Source organism: Triturus cristatus, chromosome 6 (assembly GCF_964204655.1).
Source record: "Triturus cristatus chromosome 6, aTriCri1.1, whole genome shotgun sequence".
Lineage (NCBI taxonomy): Eukaryota > Metazoa > Chordata > Amphibia > Caudata > Salamandridae > Triturus > Triturus cristatus.
The window spans coordinates 951,797,016-951,813,433 of record NC_140589.1 but is presented as its reverse complement, the minus strand read 5'-3'; the positions used below and the strand labels follow the sequence as shown (position 1 = coordinate 951,813,433).

Sequence of the window (16,418 nt, the reverse complement as noted above, 5' to 3'; positions counted from 1 at the left end):
GACGCTTTTGTATTATTATTGGTAGGACTTTATTGGATTCGTCAAAACTCAAAATCTTGAGATATTGTGGTTTTATATATCTACATAAGCTACTGTGTATTGTAAGGCACCGCATGCACACAAATATTGTTTTCTGAATGAACAAGTTTTCTTTCCTAGGATTGTGGGTCTAATCTTGATTGGTGTCTTTTTTAAGTAGCACGGGAGTAGGTTCATTAATCAGGGTGAATTGCCACTGGACAGGGGTCAGCCTAGTGCATGGGTACTCACAAACTTTCTCTCGGGGGCCAAATTTACAGTGTGGTTTGTGGGCGAGGGCCGTACCGGTGGGGGCGGGGTCAGAGGGGGAGGGGCGGGGCTAAAGCAAAAAAAAATTGTGACCATGAGGTTGAACACAGGTCCCTGCAGCAGATGCCTTCTTCCACTGAGCCACCAGACCCAGCATACACACATCTCTCTCTCTCTCTCCCCCTCCCCCTCCCCCTCCCTCTCCCTGCCTTCCACTCTCCCTCCCTCTCCCCCCTCCCTCTCTCTCCCTGTTGCCCTCCCTCCGTCGCCCTCCTCCCTCCCTCTCCCTCTCTGTCTCCCTCCTCCCCCTCTGTCTCCCCCTCTGTCTCCCCCTCTGTCGCCCCCTCTGTTGCCCTCCTCCCTCTCTGTCTCCCTCTCTGTCTCCCTCTCTGTCTCCCTCTCTGTCTCCCTCCCTCTGTCGCCCTCCCTCTGTCGCCCTCCCTCTGTCGCCCTCCCTCTGTCGCCCTCCCTCTGTCGCCCTCCCTCTGTCGCCCTCCCTCTGTCGCCCTCCCTCTGTCGCCCTCCCTCTGTCGCCCTCCCTCTGTCGCCCTCCCTCTGTCTCCCTCCCTCTGTCTCCCTCCCTCTGTCTCCCTCCCTCTGTCTCCCTCCCTCTGTCTCCCTCCCTCTGTCTGTCTCCCTCTGTCTGTCTCCCTCCATCTCCCTCCCTGTCTCTCTCCCTCCGTCTCCTCCCTCCTCTCCCTGTCTCCGTCTCCCTCCCTCTCCCTGTCTCCGTCTCCCTCCCTGTCTCCGTCTCCCTCCCTGTCTCCCTCCATCTCCCTCCCTCCATTATCCGTCCGTCTCCCTCCCTCCCTCTCCCTCCCTCCGTCTCCCTCCATCTCCCTCCCTCCGTCTCCCTCCCTGTCTACCTCCGTCTCCCTCCCTCCGTCTCCCTCCATCTCCCTCCCTCTCCCTCCGTATCCTTGTCTCCCTCTGTATCCCTCCCTCCGTCTCCCTCCCTCCGTCTCTCTGTCTCCCTCCCTCTATCTCTCCCTGTCCCTCTCCCTCCCTCCCTCTGTCTCCCTCCGTCTCCCTCCCTCCCTCCGTCTCTCCCTCTGTCTACCTCCCTCTGTCTCCCTCCCTCTATCTCTCCCTGTCTCTCTCCCTGTCACTCTCCCTCCCTCTGTCTCCCTCTCCCTCCCTCTGTCACCCTCTGTCTCCCTCCCTCTTTCACCCTCTGTCTCTCTCCCTCCCTCTGTCTCCATCCCTCTGTCTCCCTCCCTCTGTCTCCCTCTGTGTCTGTCTCCCTTCCTCCCTCTCTGCCTCCCTCTCTGCCTCCCTCTGTCTGTCTCCCTCTGTCTCCCTTCCTCTCCCTCCCTCTGCCTCCCTCCCTCTCCCTCTGTCTCCCTCCCTCCCTCCCTCTGTCTCCCCCAGACTGCGCCTCTCTCTTTCACCCTCTGTCAACCTCTGTCTCCCTCCCTCTCTGTCTCCCTCTCCCCCTCACCCTCTGTCAACTCACCCGTGTGTGTGTGTCAGCCCGGGCTGAGACAGCTTCCCAGCGCGCGCACACAGCCGCACGGAGTACTTCACAGGTCTTTAAAAGACCATTTACATGTTAATAAAGCTTTGTTGTATTTCACCTCTTAGGCCCCTGCATCTCCACTTTGACAATCACTGGAATCCCCGGCCCCCACAGAGCAGAGTCTGGGCTGCTGCACCCCGCAGTGTTGAGGGTCAGAAATTACCTGCAGAGGGAATGCCTGCAGACAAAATGATGAGGGACTTTGAGAGTTATAAATGTACCTTGATTTCTGAATAGAATAACTATACTGCTTCTGACAAGAACTTGCATTTTCCTTTAGTGGGGGAACCTTTAATATTAGAAAGCTAGATTTTCTAAGACAACCCATGACTGAGAAAATGCTATACCAGGTCTTATTCAGTTTGAGGTGCACTATAGGATCGCATGCAAACGAAACAGAAAAAAAATGACAACGCTGGTGAAGGGTTCATTTAGACAATGGTTTGAAAACAAGTTGAATCGACAGGAATAGTGCTGGAGGGGAGACTTGATGGAGGGATTGGGAGTTTTTCCTGCAATAGTTAAAGAAACAACAAACCAAACAAAATCTTACGAGGGAAATAAAGAGGAACATAATCAAGAATCATAACTTTTCAAATAACCTTTAGAATTCTAGACCTTCTCTGTCTTCTGATGGGATGTAGAGACAGGGACCTGCTCCTGCTGTGGTGCTGGATACAGGTGCAGCAAGAAATAGTATGGATGTACCAGTACTGGTAAGAAATATGTGTGTGGTTGTGAGTACCATAGCAGGTGCCCCGCCTGAAATTACGACAGCCGTGACAAGTTCTCATAGGGATACTGCAATTGTTTCTCTTGCCCCCCCAGTTAAAGCCGGTCACTACTGCTGTCATTTAAAAACCTTCCAAAAGGGAGTGTTGTCAATGTTGGATTTTTAAAATTTGACTTTGGAGGAATGTTACTGAGATCTGTTAACCTGAACCGGCTTTTGACCTATAATGTTGAGGAAATTAGATATCTTATTAAAGAAGCTGCAAGATGTGCAAATGTAGCACATGATAAACTTGATGATTTGGCTGATAAGTGTGAGGTTGACCTTACTAAATGAAGAATGTGAAGAGAAATTACAAAATGGATTTGACCAATTGAAAATTAAAATAATTGGGATTGATAGCATTAGGAGCACACATTAAGGATTTAATAGAAAAAAACAAGATAATGAAGTGACTTAAAGTAATGCAGGGAAAGGTGGAAGAAAGAGATGACAAGGAAAAATAAAGTTCAAGAAATAGGAAAGAAGGCGAAGAGTATCAGAAATGGGTGGTTTTTAGAATTCAGATTCAGAGAAGTACATGCAGAGAATTATGTGTGTGCGCCTTGGTCAACAGCTGATCAATATGCTTTTATGGTAAATTTTCCAAAACTAAGGGAGGAACCTGAACAAGGATACAAGAAGGTTAATAGGTTGACTACTTTTCATTCATTCAAAAACTTTTTTGCGATTGTTTAAAATCATAAAAGTACAGTCTTAATATCACAATTTTCATAATAGGTACATATTCCAGTCAATTTAATGGTACTAATGTCAGTGAATAATGGTCAAATAACAATGTGGTTTGGCAGTATTCTAGCCATGCTTGATACCAAGATATCAGTGGATAATTTTGCTAGTTAATTTCCTGCGAATTAACCACATTGAAAACAAAAACTTGGAGACTGAAACCACAGTAAGTGGGTTTATGTCGCTTCTCAGAATCCTAAAAAAATCAAGGTAGCTCCTAACACCTAGATTTAAACATAACTGTATAATCCATTTTTTCCGGATACCAGCATAAGCCGGACAAAAAAGCACAACATGAATCATGGATTGCTGTTCAATTGAACAACCAGGGCATGGATGATGTAAACCAGCCGCCCATCGATCTGTGAATGAATATAAAGGAAGGGCTCCGTATCTGAACTGTACATATAGCTTCTTTGCTAAGGTTGGCTGGATAACATCAAGTTCAGGTACAAAGGCGTAATATGGCTTAACATCAAGAAAGGCATCAGCCAGACTTGATGGTTTAGCCGAGCTGTGAGCTTTCATTAAAAAGTAATCTTTCAGTATTGTGGCAAGAGATTTCTTGGAAATGCCTGAGATTGAATCCTCTGGATTATCCCAGAGGTGTGCAAGACCAATCTGATTAAGTGTCTGCCTAACATACTGGAGCCAGGGGATCTTATCGGCTCCTAGTGTACCCAGGATTACTTTCAGTTCGTCTCTATAGCATGCCAACTCGGTTATACTCCAAATCCTCCTCCAATACATCAAAGGCCTTGAGGCAGCAACCTCTGAAATGGGGCGAATATTTAGATCCAACCTCAATGGCATGAGCGGCGTATTATTTGGAAGGGTTAAGAGTTTTCTAATAAAATTGTTTTCGGTACTGACCATATCATTTGTAGGAGTATGGCCACATAATTCGGCCCCATAGAGTGTCGAGGACCTGGATTGCACAGTATAAATTTCAAGGGGGGCACTTATGATTTTTAAGCTACATTTTTTATGAACTTTAAGGATGCCCCCTATGGCCTGGTTGAGTTTTAAGTTTGCTTTAAGCTTTTGAGGAGACCATCCCATTTTATCATTCAAGGTCAGGCCTAGGTACTCAAAAGTAGAAACCCGATCCAAAGGGATACCTTCCATCATGGGGTGTGGGTAGTTGGAAGGTTTTACGTTAAAGGCCATATATTTTGTTTTATCTATATTGACCACCAGATTCCTTTTGTTGCAGAAGTTGGTAAACTGGTTCAACACCCGCTGCATGCCCATCGGCGATTTTGACAACAGCAAGGTGTCGTCTGCAAACATAAGTGCAGGATATCTTCGAGAGGCCAATTTTGGGGCATCAATGTCTGTAGTTCCCAAAAGTTCATCAATGAGCCCATTGAGATAAAGTGAAAACAGAGTTGGGGCAAGGACACAGCCCTGGCACACACCCTTCTCTACTGGAAAAGGGCCAGTCAGGTGACCATGTTTCCCGTAGCGAACTCTGGCATATGTTACTTCGTGGAGAATCTTCAATTGGTAGCATAGATAAGGTGGAACCCCCATAGCTAGCAATAAATTCCAAAGTTGATTGCGGTCCACCATGTCAAATGCAGATTTCAAATCCACGAAGGTCAAATATAGACTACCCCCCTCCAATATAACATGTTTCCAGTAGAGGATCTGGAGCCTAAATAGTTGGTCCATAGTTGATATTTTGGACCTAAATCCCGCTTGAAGTGGGGTTAGGATGTTATTCTCCTCGATCCAATTCTGCAACCGTTGCAGGAGAAGTCTTGAATAAATTTTCTGGCTCACGTCTATAAGGCTTATAGGCCTGTAGTTACCCGGGTCGAGGGGGGATCCCTTTTTAAAAATTGGGATAATTTCCGCACCCAACCAGGTAGGTGGAACTGGTAAGCCCAGCAGGATAGCATTGAAGAGAATTAGGAAGTAGGGTGCCCAAACTGTCCTTTCATCTCTATAAAGGTCCCCAGGAATCCAATCTAGCCCAGGGGCTTTATTTGGTTGAAGATTGTCCAGTGCCAAATCCACTTCCTTTAACGTCCATGGAGGAGCATCCCAGGATGGGTCCAGGGTCAATAAAATTGCAGGGGGATCGTCTCTCCTAGTAGTGTTATTGGAGTAGAGTTTTTTGAAATGCGATGCCCATGCATCTTCGGAAACATTGGGGTCAATCGTGGTTTTACCTTCCGATTTCCCAGTGTGAACAAGGTTCCAAAAGGACCTTGAATCTTTTACCATAAGGGCTGTTCTAATAGCAACCCATCTTCCCTCTTCCCACTCAGTTTTGGCACTAAGGATTATCTTCCTATAGGCCCTCCTTGCTTCCAGAATATGTTGGCGATTGCCTGCCTTAATGGCCTGTAGTAGTTCCTGTTTAACTACCCTACAGCCCTTTGTGAACCACTGGTTTGTATTCCCCTGCTTCTTTGGGTTTACTATACCTACTTTATAAAAAAAAAACACACAGTATATCAACAAGATCCTTGTGAGTTTTAGCCAAATCCATAGTTCTACCAGTCGCAGAGTTATTAGCTACTTTTACTTTTACGAAAATTCTTTGGACTGATTTAAATTTGTTATATGGGCTTGGAGTCCCTAGTCATTAGTGGCCCAAGTGTAAGACTGCTGTTGCCTGGTCGATTGAGGGACCAGCAAGAGTTGCACCTGCTGATGAGGTAGCTAACAAATACAAGCTGGTGATTGAGCATTTGAGAAAGATGGTTTCCAAGAAAGATATTAATAGGGCAAATATTTTCAGAACTTGACAAGAGCCGAAAGAATCCATGCATGCTTACCATGAGACACTTATGCTGATTTTCAAGAAGCATATCGAGTCGATGACCGAAAGATAGATAGTGCCAGTTGTTTTATTTCTGTGTTTGTCATGAGATACAGCAAAGTGAGATGTGTTGGCAGGCAAGGGTATAGATGAAATTGGGAAGCTTGCCAAATACAGTAGTAACTGGTTTGATGTGAAGCAGAAAAAATCAAAGAAAGGATGATGGTTGCCCAGACAAAGCAATTTTAAAGGATTTCAAGAAATCAGTTGATGGTTCTTATTTGGGGTGTGTACATTCAGACAATGTTAGAATGAATAGGATGTCTTCAATGCAGGGTGTGAGAATGGGAAATGTAATGATGCAGATGCAAGGTCATGAACGAGGATTTTAGAACAGTCTGGAATTAATGCAAATATATATTTGTTGACGAAGAACACTGCTTGTCACTTTCGTGGTAATATTGGACCCTGGAAGTGAGAATGTCGACAGAATTACGACTGGATTCAGAATCATTTTGTTCCTCAGATGCAGAGAAATGTGAAACAGATACAGATATGGTCAGTGACAACAACCCAATCTGCTTCTATGCAGAGTATTCATGATCAGAGGCTGTTGCCCATGAAAATGCCTACAGCAAAACATTAAAAAAAAGTGGTATAACGAAGAGTACCAAAAGAATCCAATAATTGTAACTAATGATTTTCCTCAGTTTTCTCCTGGGACAAAATTCCTAATGGTGGTGCCTGAGAGAAGATAAAGCTTGCTTGCTTGCTTGGAACGGTCCTGGAGGTAGACCAAAGTGGCCCATACATTGATGTTGAAGTCAATGGCCACCCTGTTTCTTTTTTTATTGATTCAGGAGCTACCCGCTCTACAGTGCGTTCTGTGCAGGTTCCAAACCTACCCTTCATGGGAAGAGAAGTCCAAGTTGTAGGCACTATTTACAAACAGGTTGTTAATACAGATTGTTAATTAAGTCATAGCAGATGTCCCTGTTAAAATAGGATAGAGAGATAGATAGTGCCAGTTGTTTTATTTCTGCGTTTGTCATGAGATACAGCAAAGTGAGATGTGTTGGCAGACAAACGTATAGATGAAATTGGGAAGCTTGCCAAATACAGTGGTGACTGGTTTGATGTGAAGCAGAAAAAATCAAAGAATCAAAAAATCAAAGCTACCCGCTCTACAGTGCGTTCTGTGCAGGTTCCAAACCTACCCTTCATGGGAAGAGAAGTCCAAGTTGTAGGGACTATTAACAAACAGGTTGTTAATACAGATTGTTAATTAAGTCATAGCAGATGTCCCTGTTAAAATAGGGTAAATGGAGCATAACCATCCTTTCATTCTGAGTGATTCAAGCCCTGTAAATTGTAGGGAAGAGATTTGTTTTGCAAGACTAACTGTATGATTTACTGTACACCAGAAAGTGTTGGAATTGAAACTCAAGATGCAAATTCAGTGTTCAAAATTAAAACACATGACTCAAGTCCAATTATTCTCAGTTCTAACCCAAGATGACTTGCCCCTGGATTTAAGACATGCTGTCAAACAAGAGGTATGAGATTTCTCTAGTAAATAGATAAGATTAATAAAAAGTGCCAAACCTATCAGGATAATTGTGAATCCTAATACTATTTTCCCTAGAACTAAACAGTAGACAGGAGAAGAAGGGATGAAACCTGTCATTGAAGAAATTATTGAACAGGAAATTCTTCGTAAAGTGTTTGGTAGTCCTTATATTTCTCCCGTAATGGGAATTAAAAAACCAAATGGTAAAAGGAGAATATTGTAGCATTTTAGAAAAATAAACAGAGTAGTAATCCCACGTTGTCCAGTAGTACAGAATCCAGCAGTAATTCAGTTCCAAATTCCATCTGAAGCAGAACGGTATTCAGTCATTGACCTATGCCAAATATGATTCTCCATTCCCCTCCAAGGGGAAAGCCATTATCTCTTTGTGTTTCAATTTGAAAATAAAGTTCTCATTTTCTGTAGGATCCCTCAAGGTTATACTGAAAGTCCTCTAATGTTGAGGACTTGCTACTTGCATCTAAGATGCAAAAGTACTGCAAACTTGACACAGTTGCTTTACTGAATCACTTAGCTGACTGTGGTCACAAGGTTTTTCCTACACAAATGCTGTGTCGTACAAAGGAAGTTGTTTATCTTGGTCGTTCAGAGGAATTCTTTGTATCACAAGACAGTTTGCTGTTATCAAGGGTGCTGCCCATAAGGCTAAAAAAGATGTGGTCACTCTGGAAAACCTATATGCAGAGTATGTGACTGGGTATTGTGCTCTTGAGAATGAAACAGTGTTTCAGGAGACTGAACAAGATGAAATGAGACAAAATTCCATGCAAAATACTGAAAGTGTTAATCGTTCCCTGCTCAGTTCACTCCAACCTTCTTTTCGTGAATTGAGAGACATTTAGGAAGAAGCTTCAGAAGATGAGAAAAGGAAATAGGAGACGTTGGGTTACAACAGAAATTATCAGGATTTATATGTGATCCGTGAACATAAGTACATCTTGCCTGACTCAATATTGTTCCGAATGGGGTGCCATCTCTATGGACAGTCCCATTCAGGTAGAGATGCCATGGAATTTTCAAGAAATGTTGGGAAAATAAAATGTTTGGAAACGTTGCAGACAACTTATACACTCGCTGCCTGGTATGTCAAAAGAACAGCCCCAAAGTTTAGTGTGCTTCTAAGTGCAACACCTGGCGTGTTATATTAGTTGCTCCTGCTTAGCACACCAAACCACCATTCTCCACCATTCTGTCAGTGTATGGGGTTGGGGCGCTTTCTATTGGCTAACAATGTCTCACTTGGGGACTAACTTCGCCACCCCCACCATTGTCCGGTCACATCGTGGCCCTCCTAAATCCTCCAGTATCCCGAGCAGACCCACACTCGGGGTTCATTCGATGCCATACCAAAAGCCTGTTATTCAAGGACAGGCCCACACCACATGGAAGAAATCTGCCTCTGTCTGGGTACATTAGAAGTCTGTCAGTGCGGGCAGCCCAAGCCATCCACAGGTGCTTAGGCGCAAAGTACAATGCATAGGGATACTGTAGCTGGACCAGCCACAGCCTGCTGGAGATCGTAAGTTCACAGGGAGTCATCTTGGTATCTCGCCAGCCCACCTCTGTCAGAGATGCAAGGACGCCTCTGGTGAATTATGCACTAATGCATTGTATATTTGAGCTGTTGCTCCCTTTCCGAGATGGACAATAAGAATTTGAGCTTTGAGCAGGCTATTGTCGGGCAACCCAGCTGGGGCCTGTATATGGATGGTGAGGGCATGATAGAGTTGCATGTATTTGTGCAATTGTGTGCGGGAAGGAGAAAAAAAGTGTTCATGGAGACCTTGGAATGACTAGAAGGGGTCCCCTTGCCAAATGTCCCACCTGTGTGGTGATACCAATCCTGTCCCAGTACTGGAAGCCCCAGAGTCACAGTGTGGTGCAGCCATCATCCCTCCCATAACAGGGTTAGTTATGTAAGGTTCCTGTCACAACCTGTGATGCACAATACTTTATTAGTACAACACTGTATTAACACAAATTGTTGGTCAAAAGGGAAATCACGATGCACTGGAAAGCGAGAATGGCCCCTAGCATAGCCAGATGGAAGAGAGAATTCAATAAATGGGCGGAGTGTGATGGGATAGTGAGGTTGCAAATGGCAAAGAGATCAGGGAGCGAGAGGGCGCTGGAAGCGGCCAGGGCATGAGAACGCTTGCTGGGATTATTGAAGGATCCAGGCAGTGATAGTGAAGATGATACTGCACCCCTTGCACGGGGACCGGAACAACGCCTCACAAACTCACCACAGTAAAGACGGAAAAGCACTTGCAGCGCGTAAGATAGGCGATCGGGGGGCGGAGCCACGCACATGTTCACATCCTTGGACCATGGGACTAATTTCATGTATGTGATGATGATGGATATTGCTGTAAGCTTCAATACTAGTAGCGACATGCCTGAGGGGAGGGTAGAAGGTGGGAGGAGGAGAAGCAGGAATTTGGGTAGACTAGATTATATTGTTTTGTTTCATAATGGGATAATAGAGTGTAGTTTTAGTTTAACGAGGAGGGTTGGGTTGTTTATTTTATTTGGAATTGGGTCACTCTTAAATTTATATTTTTTTCGTATTTCTGAATGTTATATTAGAAATATCTCATGGAGGTGTGTAATGGGACTCCTTATAGACTACGGGATTGGATGTTTATAAAGGCATTTGAGATTTATATTTCAGGAACTGACAATGATATGAGCCTAATTGATGTACTTGAAAAATCAATAAAGAAAAAACACTGTTTTAACACTAGTATTGTTCTGTTCCTGGTGAACATCTTCAGTCAGCTATAACTTGTAACATGTATTGTTTCCTTCCACTAGTTAATTAAGACCTACTCTTTCACATAATTTTTATTTTTGATTTAACATATTCTGTTCTAGCATGCCCGGATGACATCAGCATAGAGGGTGCTGAATAATCTTTTATTAAATCGAATAGTGCTTAAGTGTTAAGGAAATATGAAGTGTATTTTTCAAGTGCTCTGATTTGCTGAAGGGGTGATACATTTGCTTACACTATGATGAGTCTTTAGAAATTTTGATTTAATATGCAAGAATAATGTTTAAAAACCTTTGAATTTGGGGATGAGAGAGAAGATTTTGCCAAACATTTAGATGCTACTAGGGATGGTGTCCATTTTTCTATGGTTTTTGCTGCCCATTTGGAACCTCAAATAACTTCTGATTTTTACACACTCTGTATAACTCTGCATAAGATAGACATTATGGCTTTTTTACAATGTGTAATACAGATAACTTTTCAATGATCTAGAACTCAGTTATGGAGAGGAACAATTGCAATGTTTATTATTCCACTAGGCACTTGGGCTTTAACAAGAAAAGAGGCATAGGTTTTGTGAAGGAACTCTCCAAAGGCCCAGCACTAAACTGTCTCACCTGTAGTGTAGGCTGGACTATCAGCCTAAGATGTTGGCTTACTCGTCAGTGAGACCATTGAGATCAATGAATGTAGTCTTAGCACCAAAAGAATCGTAGCATAAATTCTTGATCAGATCAAAGGCAAAGCGCATAGAGCCCTGACTATTTTGCTGCATAATTTAAGGAGTGCTGGACTTGACCCTGAGGGCAGGGTCACACCTAAATGTTTTGCTTTCACCCCTCCTATACCTCCTGACTCCGTTTTTGTTGGTGTAGGGCTCTGTGCACTTTACCACTGCTAACTAATGCTGAAGTGCTTGTGCTCCTATATAAACATGGCAAAATTGGCTTACACCTGATTAGCATATTTAATTTACTTATAGGTCCCTAGTAAAATGGTATACCATATGCCGAGGGCCTGTAAATTAAATGCTACTAGTGGGCCTGCTGCACTTATTGTGCGACTGGCTTAAGTGGCCCCTTAAAACATGTCCCAAGGCCTACCATTGCAGACTGCATGCAGTTTTAAGCAGCCAACTGTTCTTGGCAATTTACCCCCCTTAACAAGCGTTAAACTCCCCATTTAATGCATATATATCACCCCTGAGGTAGGCCCTAGGAAGCCCATAGGACAGGTTACATTGTAATTAAAAAGTTGGCCATGAGTTTTGATGTCCTGATAGTGAAACATTCCTAAATTTGTGTTTCACAACTGTGAGGCCTATCTTTACCATTGGACAACAGTCGGTTGCCTTATTACATTTAATACATGCTTGTTTGGTGTCTGAGAAATTGTGAATAAAAATCTTTGTAATGTCATATTTTAAGTTAAACTTTTGAAAATGCCACTTTTAAAAAGTGTCTTCTGCCTGTTCCTAGGTCACATGACTGGGTGTAGTTGTCAGTTGGCCTTTGTTTATTCCTCCTAGCCAGCCGAACCAAAGAGGGATTAGGTGTGCCTGTGTGGGCCATCACTGGCAGGATTAGGGGGGCAGCCCCTCTTGCAACTGAATGAGCTGTGCTCTGCCTTCATACAAAGGAAAGCCAGGAGGCAGAGGAAGCAGGAAACTTCAAGCACTTCAAAGGAAATTCTCTAGAAACGTTCCCTGCTTCAAAGGAGGTACCAGGTATAAAAATAGTACCCTCAGGCCCACTCTTCAGTACATTTTCTAGACCTGCGGAAGGACTGTCAGAGGACTGCCTGCTGCGTACTTAAGAGGACTGCTTTGCTGCACCTGGAAAGGGTGCTTTGCTGCCTGAAGATTGTATTGAACCACCAGAGGCCTGCCCTGCTGTTTGAGTCCTGTTCTACTGCTGAACATATTTCCACTAGAGTGCCTCCAAGGGCTATTTGGCTGGCTTCCTGATCAGAACTTCAGGGACAGAAACAACTCCAACCATCTTAAACTTGCACCTAGACCCAGCTTAAGTGAGCCCTAACCTCCTTACTGGTGTCCTTCCAGTCCTGGATTCTTAGTGGTGGTGCTAAGGGTACCCAGATAACCAAAATCAAAAGCTTGGGACTTATAAAATGTTTGGACTAAAAACTGCTCTGAGAACTAAGAGGGGACTAGGGCCAACCTGCTTGTCTATCCCCCAAGATGCATCGCCAGTCGGCCTGACCATGTGTGATCACCTGTACCTATGCTTTGTATTTTGTATATTCCTTGTTGTACTGAAATATTATCTTTTTTTTCATTTTAGAGGGTTTATTGGACCAACACTTGGTGGATTACTAAATGATAGATTTCACTTTGAATGGGCTTCAGCAATACAAGGAGCAGTTTCGTTGGCTGTTGTGAGTACATATTTCTTTTCTAGGGAACTATAGTTGGGCAACTTTGCCTTGTTTCATATTGGTTTATTGAAAATATAAGTGATGAATGTGTAAATCCTGCTAGATTTCTGAAACCAATAACATACTAAGGACTCATTACATAATTAAATGGAATAGCTTACAATAAAATGTATTTTGATGGCTATTTAGCCGGCTGCCATGTAAATAGTAAATCTTCTCAACTAATTACCGGCCCACTGGCTAAATTGTAGACATTATTTAACATTTAGCCTAGGCTCTGCTGGCTAGATAGTAAAGATTCTCCACAGTTTAGTTGGCAGCCATACAAACAACTAAGAAAGTTTGATATTTACTGGCCCGCTAGCTAAATAGCAGAGATTATTTACTGTTTGGCCACCAGGCATACAAATAGCAAAAACACTTTATATTTACATGGCCTGTGGCTAACTAACAGGCATTATGTACTGTTTGGCCAGCAGTCAAGTAGAAAGCAAAGAAAATGTACTCTTTATCCGGATTCTAACAAAAGAGTAGACATCATGTACAATTTGGCAGGCAGCCATGCAAATGTCAAGTAAACTTCATTATCTACCCGGCTGTGGGCTATATTTCAGAAATTATATACTATTTGGCGAGTGACTTTGCCAACAGCAAATACATTTACCTGGATGCTAGTTAACCCCTTAACTGCTGGTGCTCTCCATCCCCCCACCATGGTGAGCCCTTTTTGGCTATTTGGGGGATTCATGCTTAGGCCTCCATACCTTTGTGTCCATATTAGGTATCCATGCCAAATGTATGTCCTTTTTTTTAACCAACATCCTTGGGATTTTAAAGGTACCCAGGATTTTGGATTCCCCTGGAGGGGACTGAAAAAATAGCCACAGTATAGCTAAATGTTGAGTTTTGGGGGAAAAATAGGGGGGAAAAGTACTCTGGATACAAGTGTCTGGTTTTTTTTCCGTAAAATGGCATCAGTGAACGGTTTGCTGTGCTATAGTCACCATCTTCCCAGCTTTCAGGGATATGCAGAGCGGAATAAAAAAATAGAACTAATTCTTTACCACAATATTGGCATTTTTCAACGAGATAGCCCTTTGTGCTTTTAACCTCCTTCCAGTCTGTGGTGGCAACCAGTGTGAAACCCATGAGTGATCTAGGAAAGCTATATATTTCTGAAAAGTGGACAACATTCCGAATTCAGCAAAGAGTTATATGTGTAGATCCCGCAAGCTTTACCCAAAAAACTTAGGGCCTCATTACAATGATGGGACGGAGACCACCCGACATGTAGTTCATGGTTCCACCCGCCATATTATGGTACAACCGCAGAGTAAGCGGTCTGAAACATGCAGTTCACTATTCCAACTTGTGCTGTGGCCAAGGCGCCGTAGTGAAAGGCATGTGTGCAAACATCCATGCTCCGTGGCCAGGCACCATGTGGTACATGAATGTTTGCGGGCACCTCATGCCCTCCTCCTGGCCACATAACGGAGGCCCACAGAGGCGGGGGTCCTGCTACGGACCCCCAAAGTCCCTTTCTGACAGCCTTTCCATGGTTGTGGGACCACCATGAAAAGGCTGTGGGAAAAGGACAACAAACACTTCAATTTAAGCAGGTTCTAAGGGAATATTTTAAAGACCTAGCGTGGATATACTCCCCCCCCATGAAAGACAGATAAAAAAACACTTCTACCCACTGGTCTAAACAATCAAATTGAACCATAAGAGACCTGAAAAAGCGTGATCACTGACCTCTCTAACTCTTAACAGGCTATGAAAGTCCTTCCAAAAAGGACGAATTCCCATCACTCACCAATGGTGACATGCTTCATCATCTGGGTCTCCTCCTAATGTCACACTAGTGACACTAAGGGCTGCAACCCTTTGAAAAGGAAAGGGGAGCTCGCGGATGTTTTTATCAAGAGCTGTTGATATCGCACTCAATATAACGCGCTTATTAATAGACCTACAGATATGAGCAATTGTTTTGTGTAGGTAATGAAATGTGCAGTGCAGAATGATTAGAAAAAGTGAATTAAAATTGAGCAATGAGAGAAAAAACCTTTATTAATATCTCTCAAAGCTCAAACCTAAAAACAGTGCAAACAACAGTTTTCAAACTGTCTTAATGGATAAACGGGTCAACATCTTTCAGCAATTAAGGAAAAACTCTATCCTCTGCCTTCTTCAGGACCACAAAAGAATTGCTACTGCAAACGTGAAAAATAAGAAAAGGTTGGAACCAATACAACCTTTTCACCTGTAATCAGGAATGTGCAACGTGTTCTCTGCAAGTGACGAAATGCTAATAGCTTCTGTAACAGAAATAAAATAATATTCAAAGTGTTGGCACAATTCTAAAAAACAGGACTCTCGTGTTCAAAGAAAACTTATGATCTATTTCTTATAGTGATGTTTTTAATCATCATCTATCTTATTACTAATTCGTAAATATATGCATTACATGCTTACCCGTAATGCATGAGAAGACCTCACCTCACCTGGCTGCAGCTCAGGAAAAAGGAGGCACCGCTCTATGAGAAAAAGTGGAAAGGACCACAAAACATTATGGTACCCTACTAGTCTCATATTACCCTCATTCATCTCTAATATAGCAAAAGTTACGTTTCTACATATAACACACAGGTCTGGCTGGGAACTGCCAAGTCATATCCAAGCATATCACAGCCTAATGAGTGCTGTATATGTTGATTGTCGATTTCATGGGTAAGATCTTTTTAAAGACCAAAACGTTGTTATTTAACATGCAACTGAGTTGTTATCCATGCCAAAATCTTATACGAGTAAAGCATACTCCTAACTAGCATAACCTTTGTCACATTACCGAGATCACAAAACCCTACTGGAATGCATGAAACATTTTGGCAAAGTCTAGTCCGTGCTTTTCCCCACTGGGTTATTTACAAACCCCTGTCAGCGCTCAGTTCGTACTAGTTCTACAAAGCATGCCACCTCAAAGTCAGTGCGCACTTATCCTACGCTTCTTATTTAGTCAGCCAGGCTGCATGAAACAACATTTCATGTTCGTATAATCATGTTCTATAGTCCTCGCACACCACAAATAGCCCCACGCGGCTCGCATACAGCTCGCGGCCAGTATATTGCGCAACACCACTCAAGATCACTCTCAAGCGCTCACCTTTCCGTCGGTACCTCTGGCGTTCAACTGAACCATCTGGGGAGGTACCGGCCATTGGCGGCCCGCCATCATTAAAAAGAGAGGATCCCGCGATGATCATAAAGGGAGTGTGTGGAACATATGGCATCTCAACACAATGTCATTTTGTGGCAGTCTTTTTCCTTCACAAACACGCCCCCAGCACCATCAGACCGGTACGAGTGAGTAGTTTGCACTTTACAAATACCGAATTGATTTGATACGCGCAAATGTACCTTCGCACTCCCTGTATAACACCCCCTAAGCACCATACACAATTTACAATGTTCGAAACAAAAGTTCCTCCGAGTAGGTATAACTACATGCTGACACTACTTGCACAGATGTGGCACAGCGGCCGGAGCACA

At 43.5% G+C, this 16,418-nt stretch overlaps 1 protein-coding gene across 2 annotated transcripts in view; it reads left to right on the top strand.

The window, feature by feature from the left end:
• Nucleotides 1–16,418, top strand: part of SLC18B1 (solute carrier family 18 member B1) — a 671,163-nt gene that overhangs the window by 559,946 nt on the left and 94,799 nt on the right. For both annotated transcript variants that reach the window (XM_085611645.1, XM_085611646.1), the window contains exon 12: nucleotides 12,776–12,869. In XM_085611645.1, coding sequence (XP_085467771.1) covers nucleotides 12,776–12,869 — 94 coding nt within the window. The remainder of the gene's footprint in view (nucleotides 1–12,775; nucleotides 12,870–16,418) is intronic.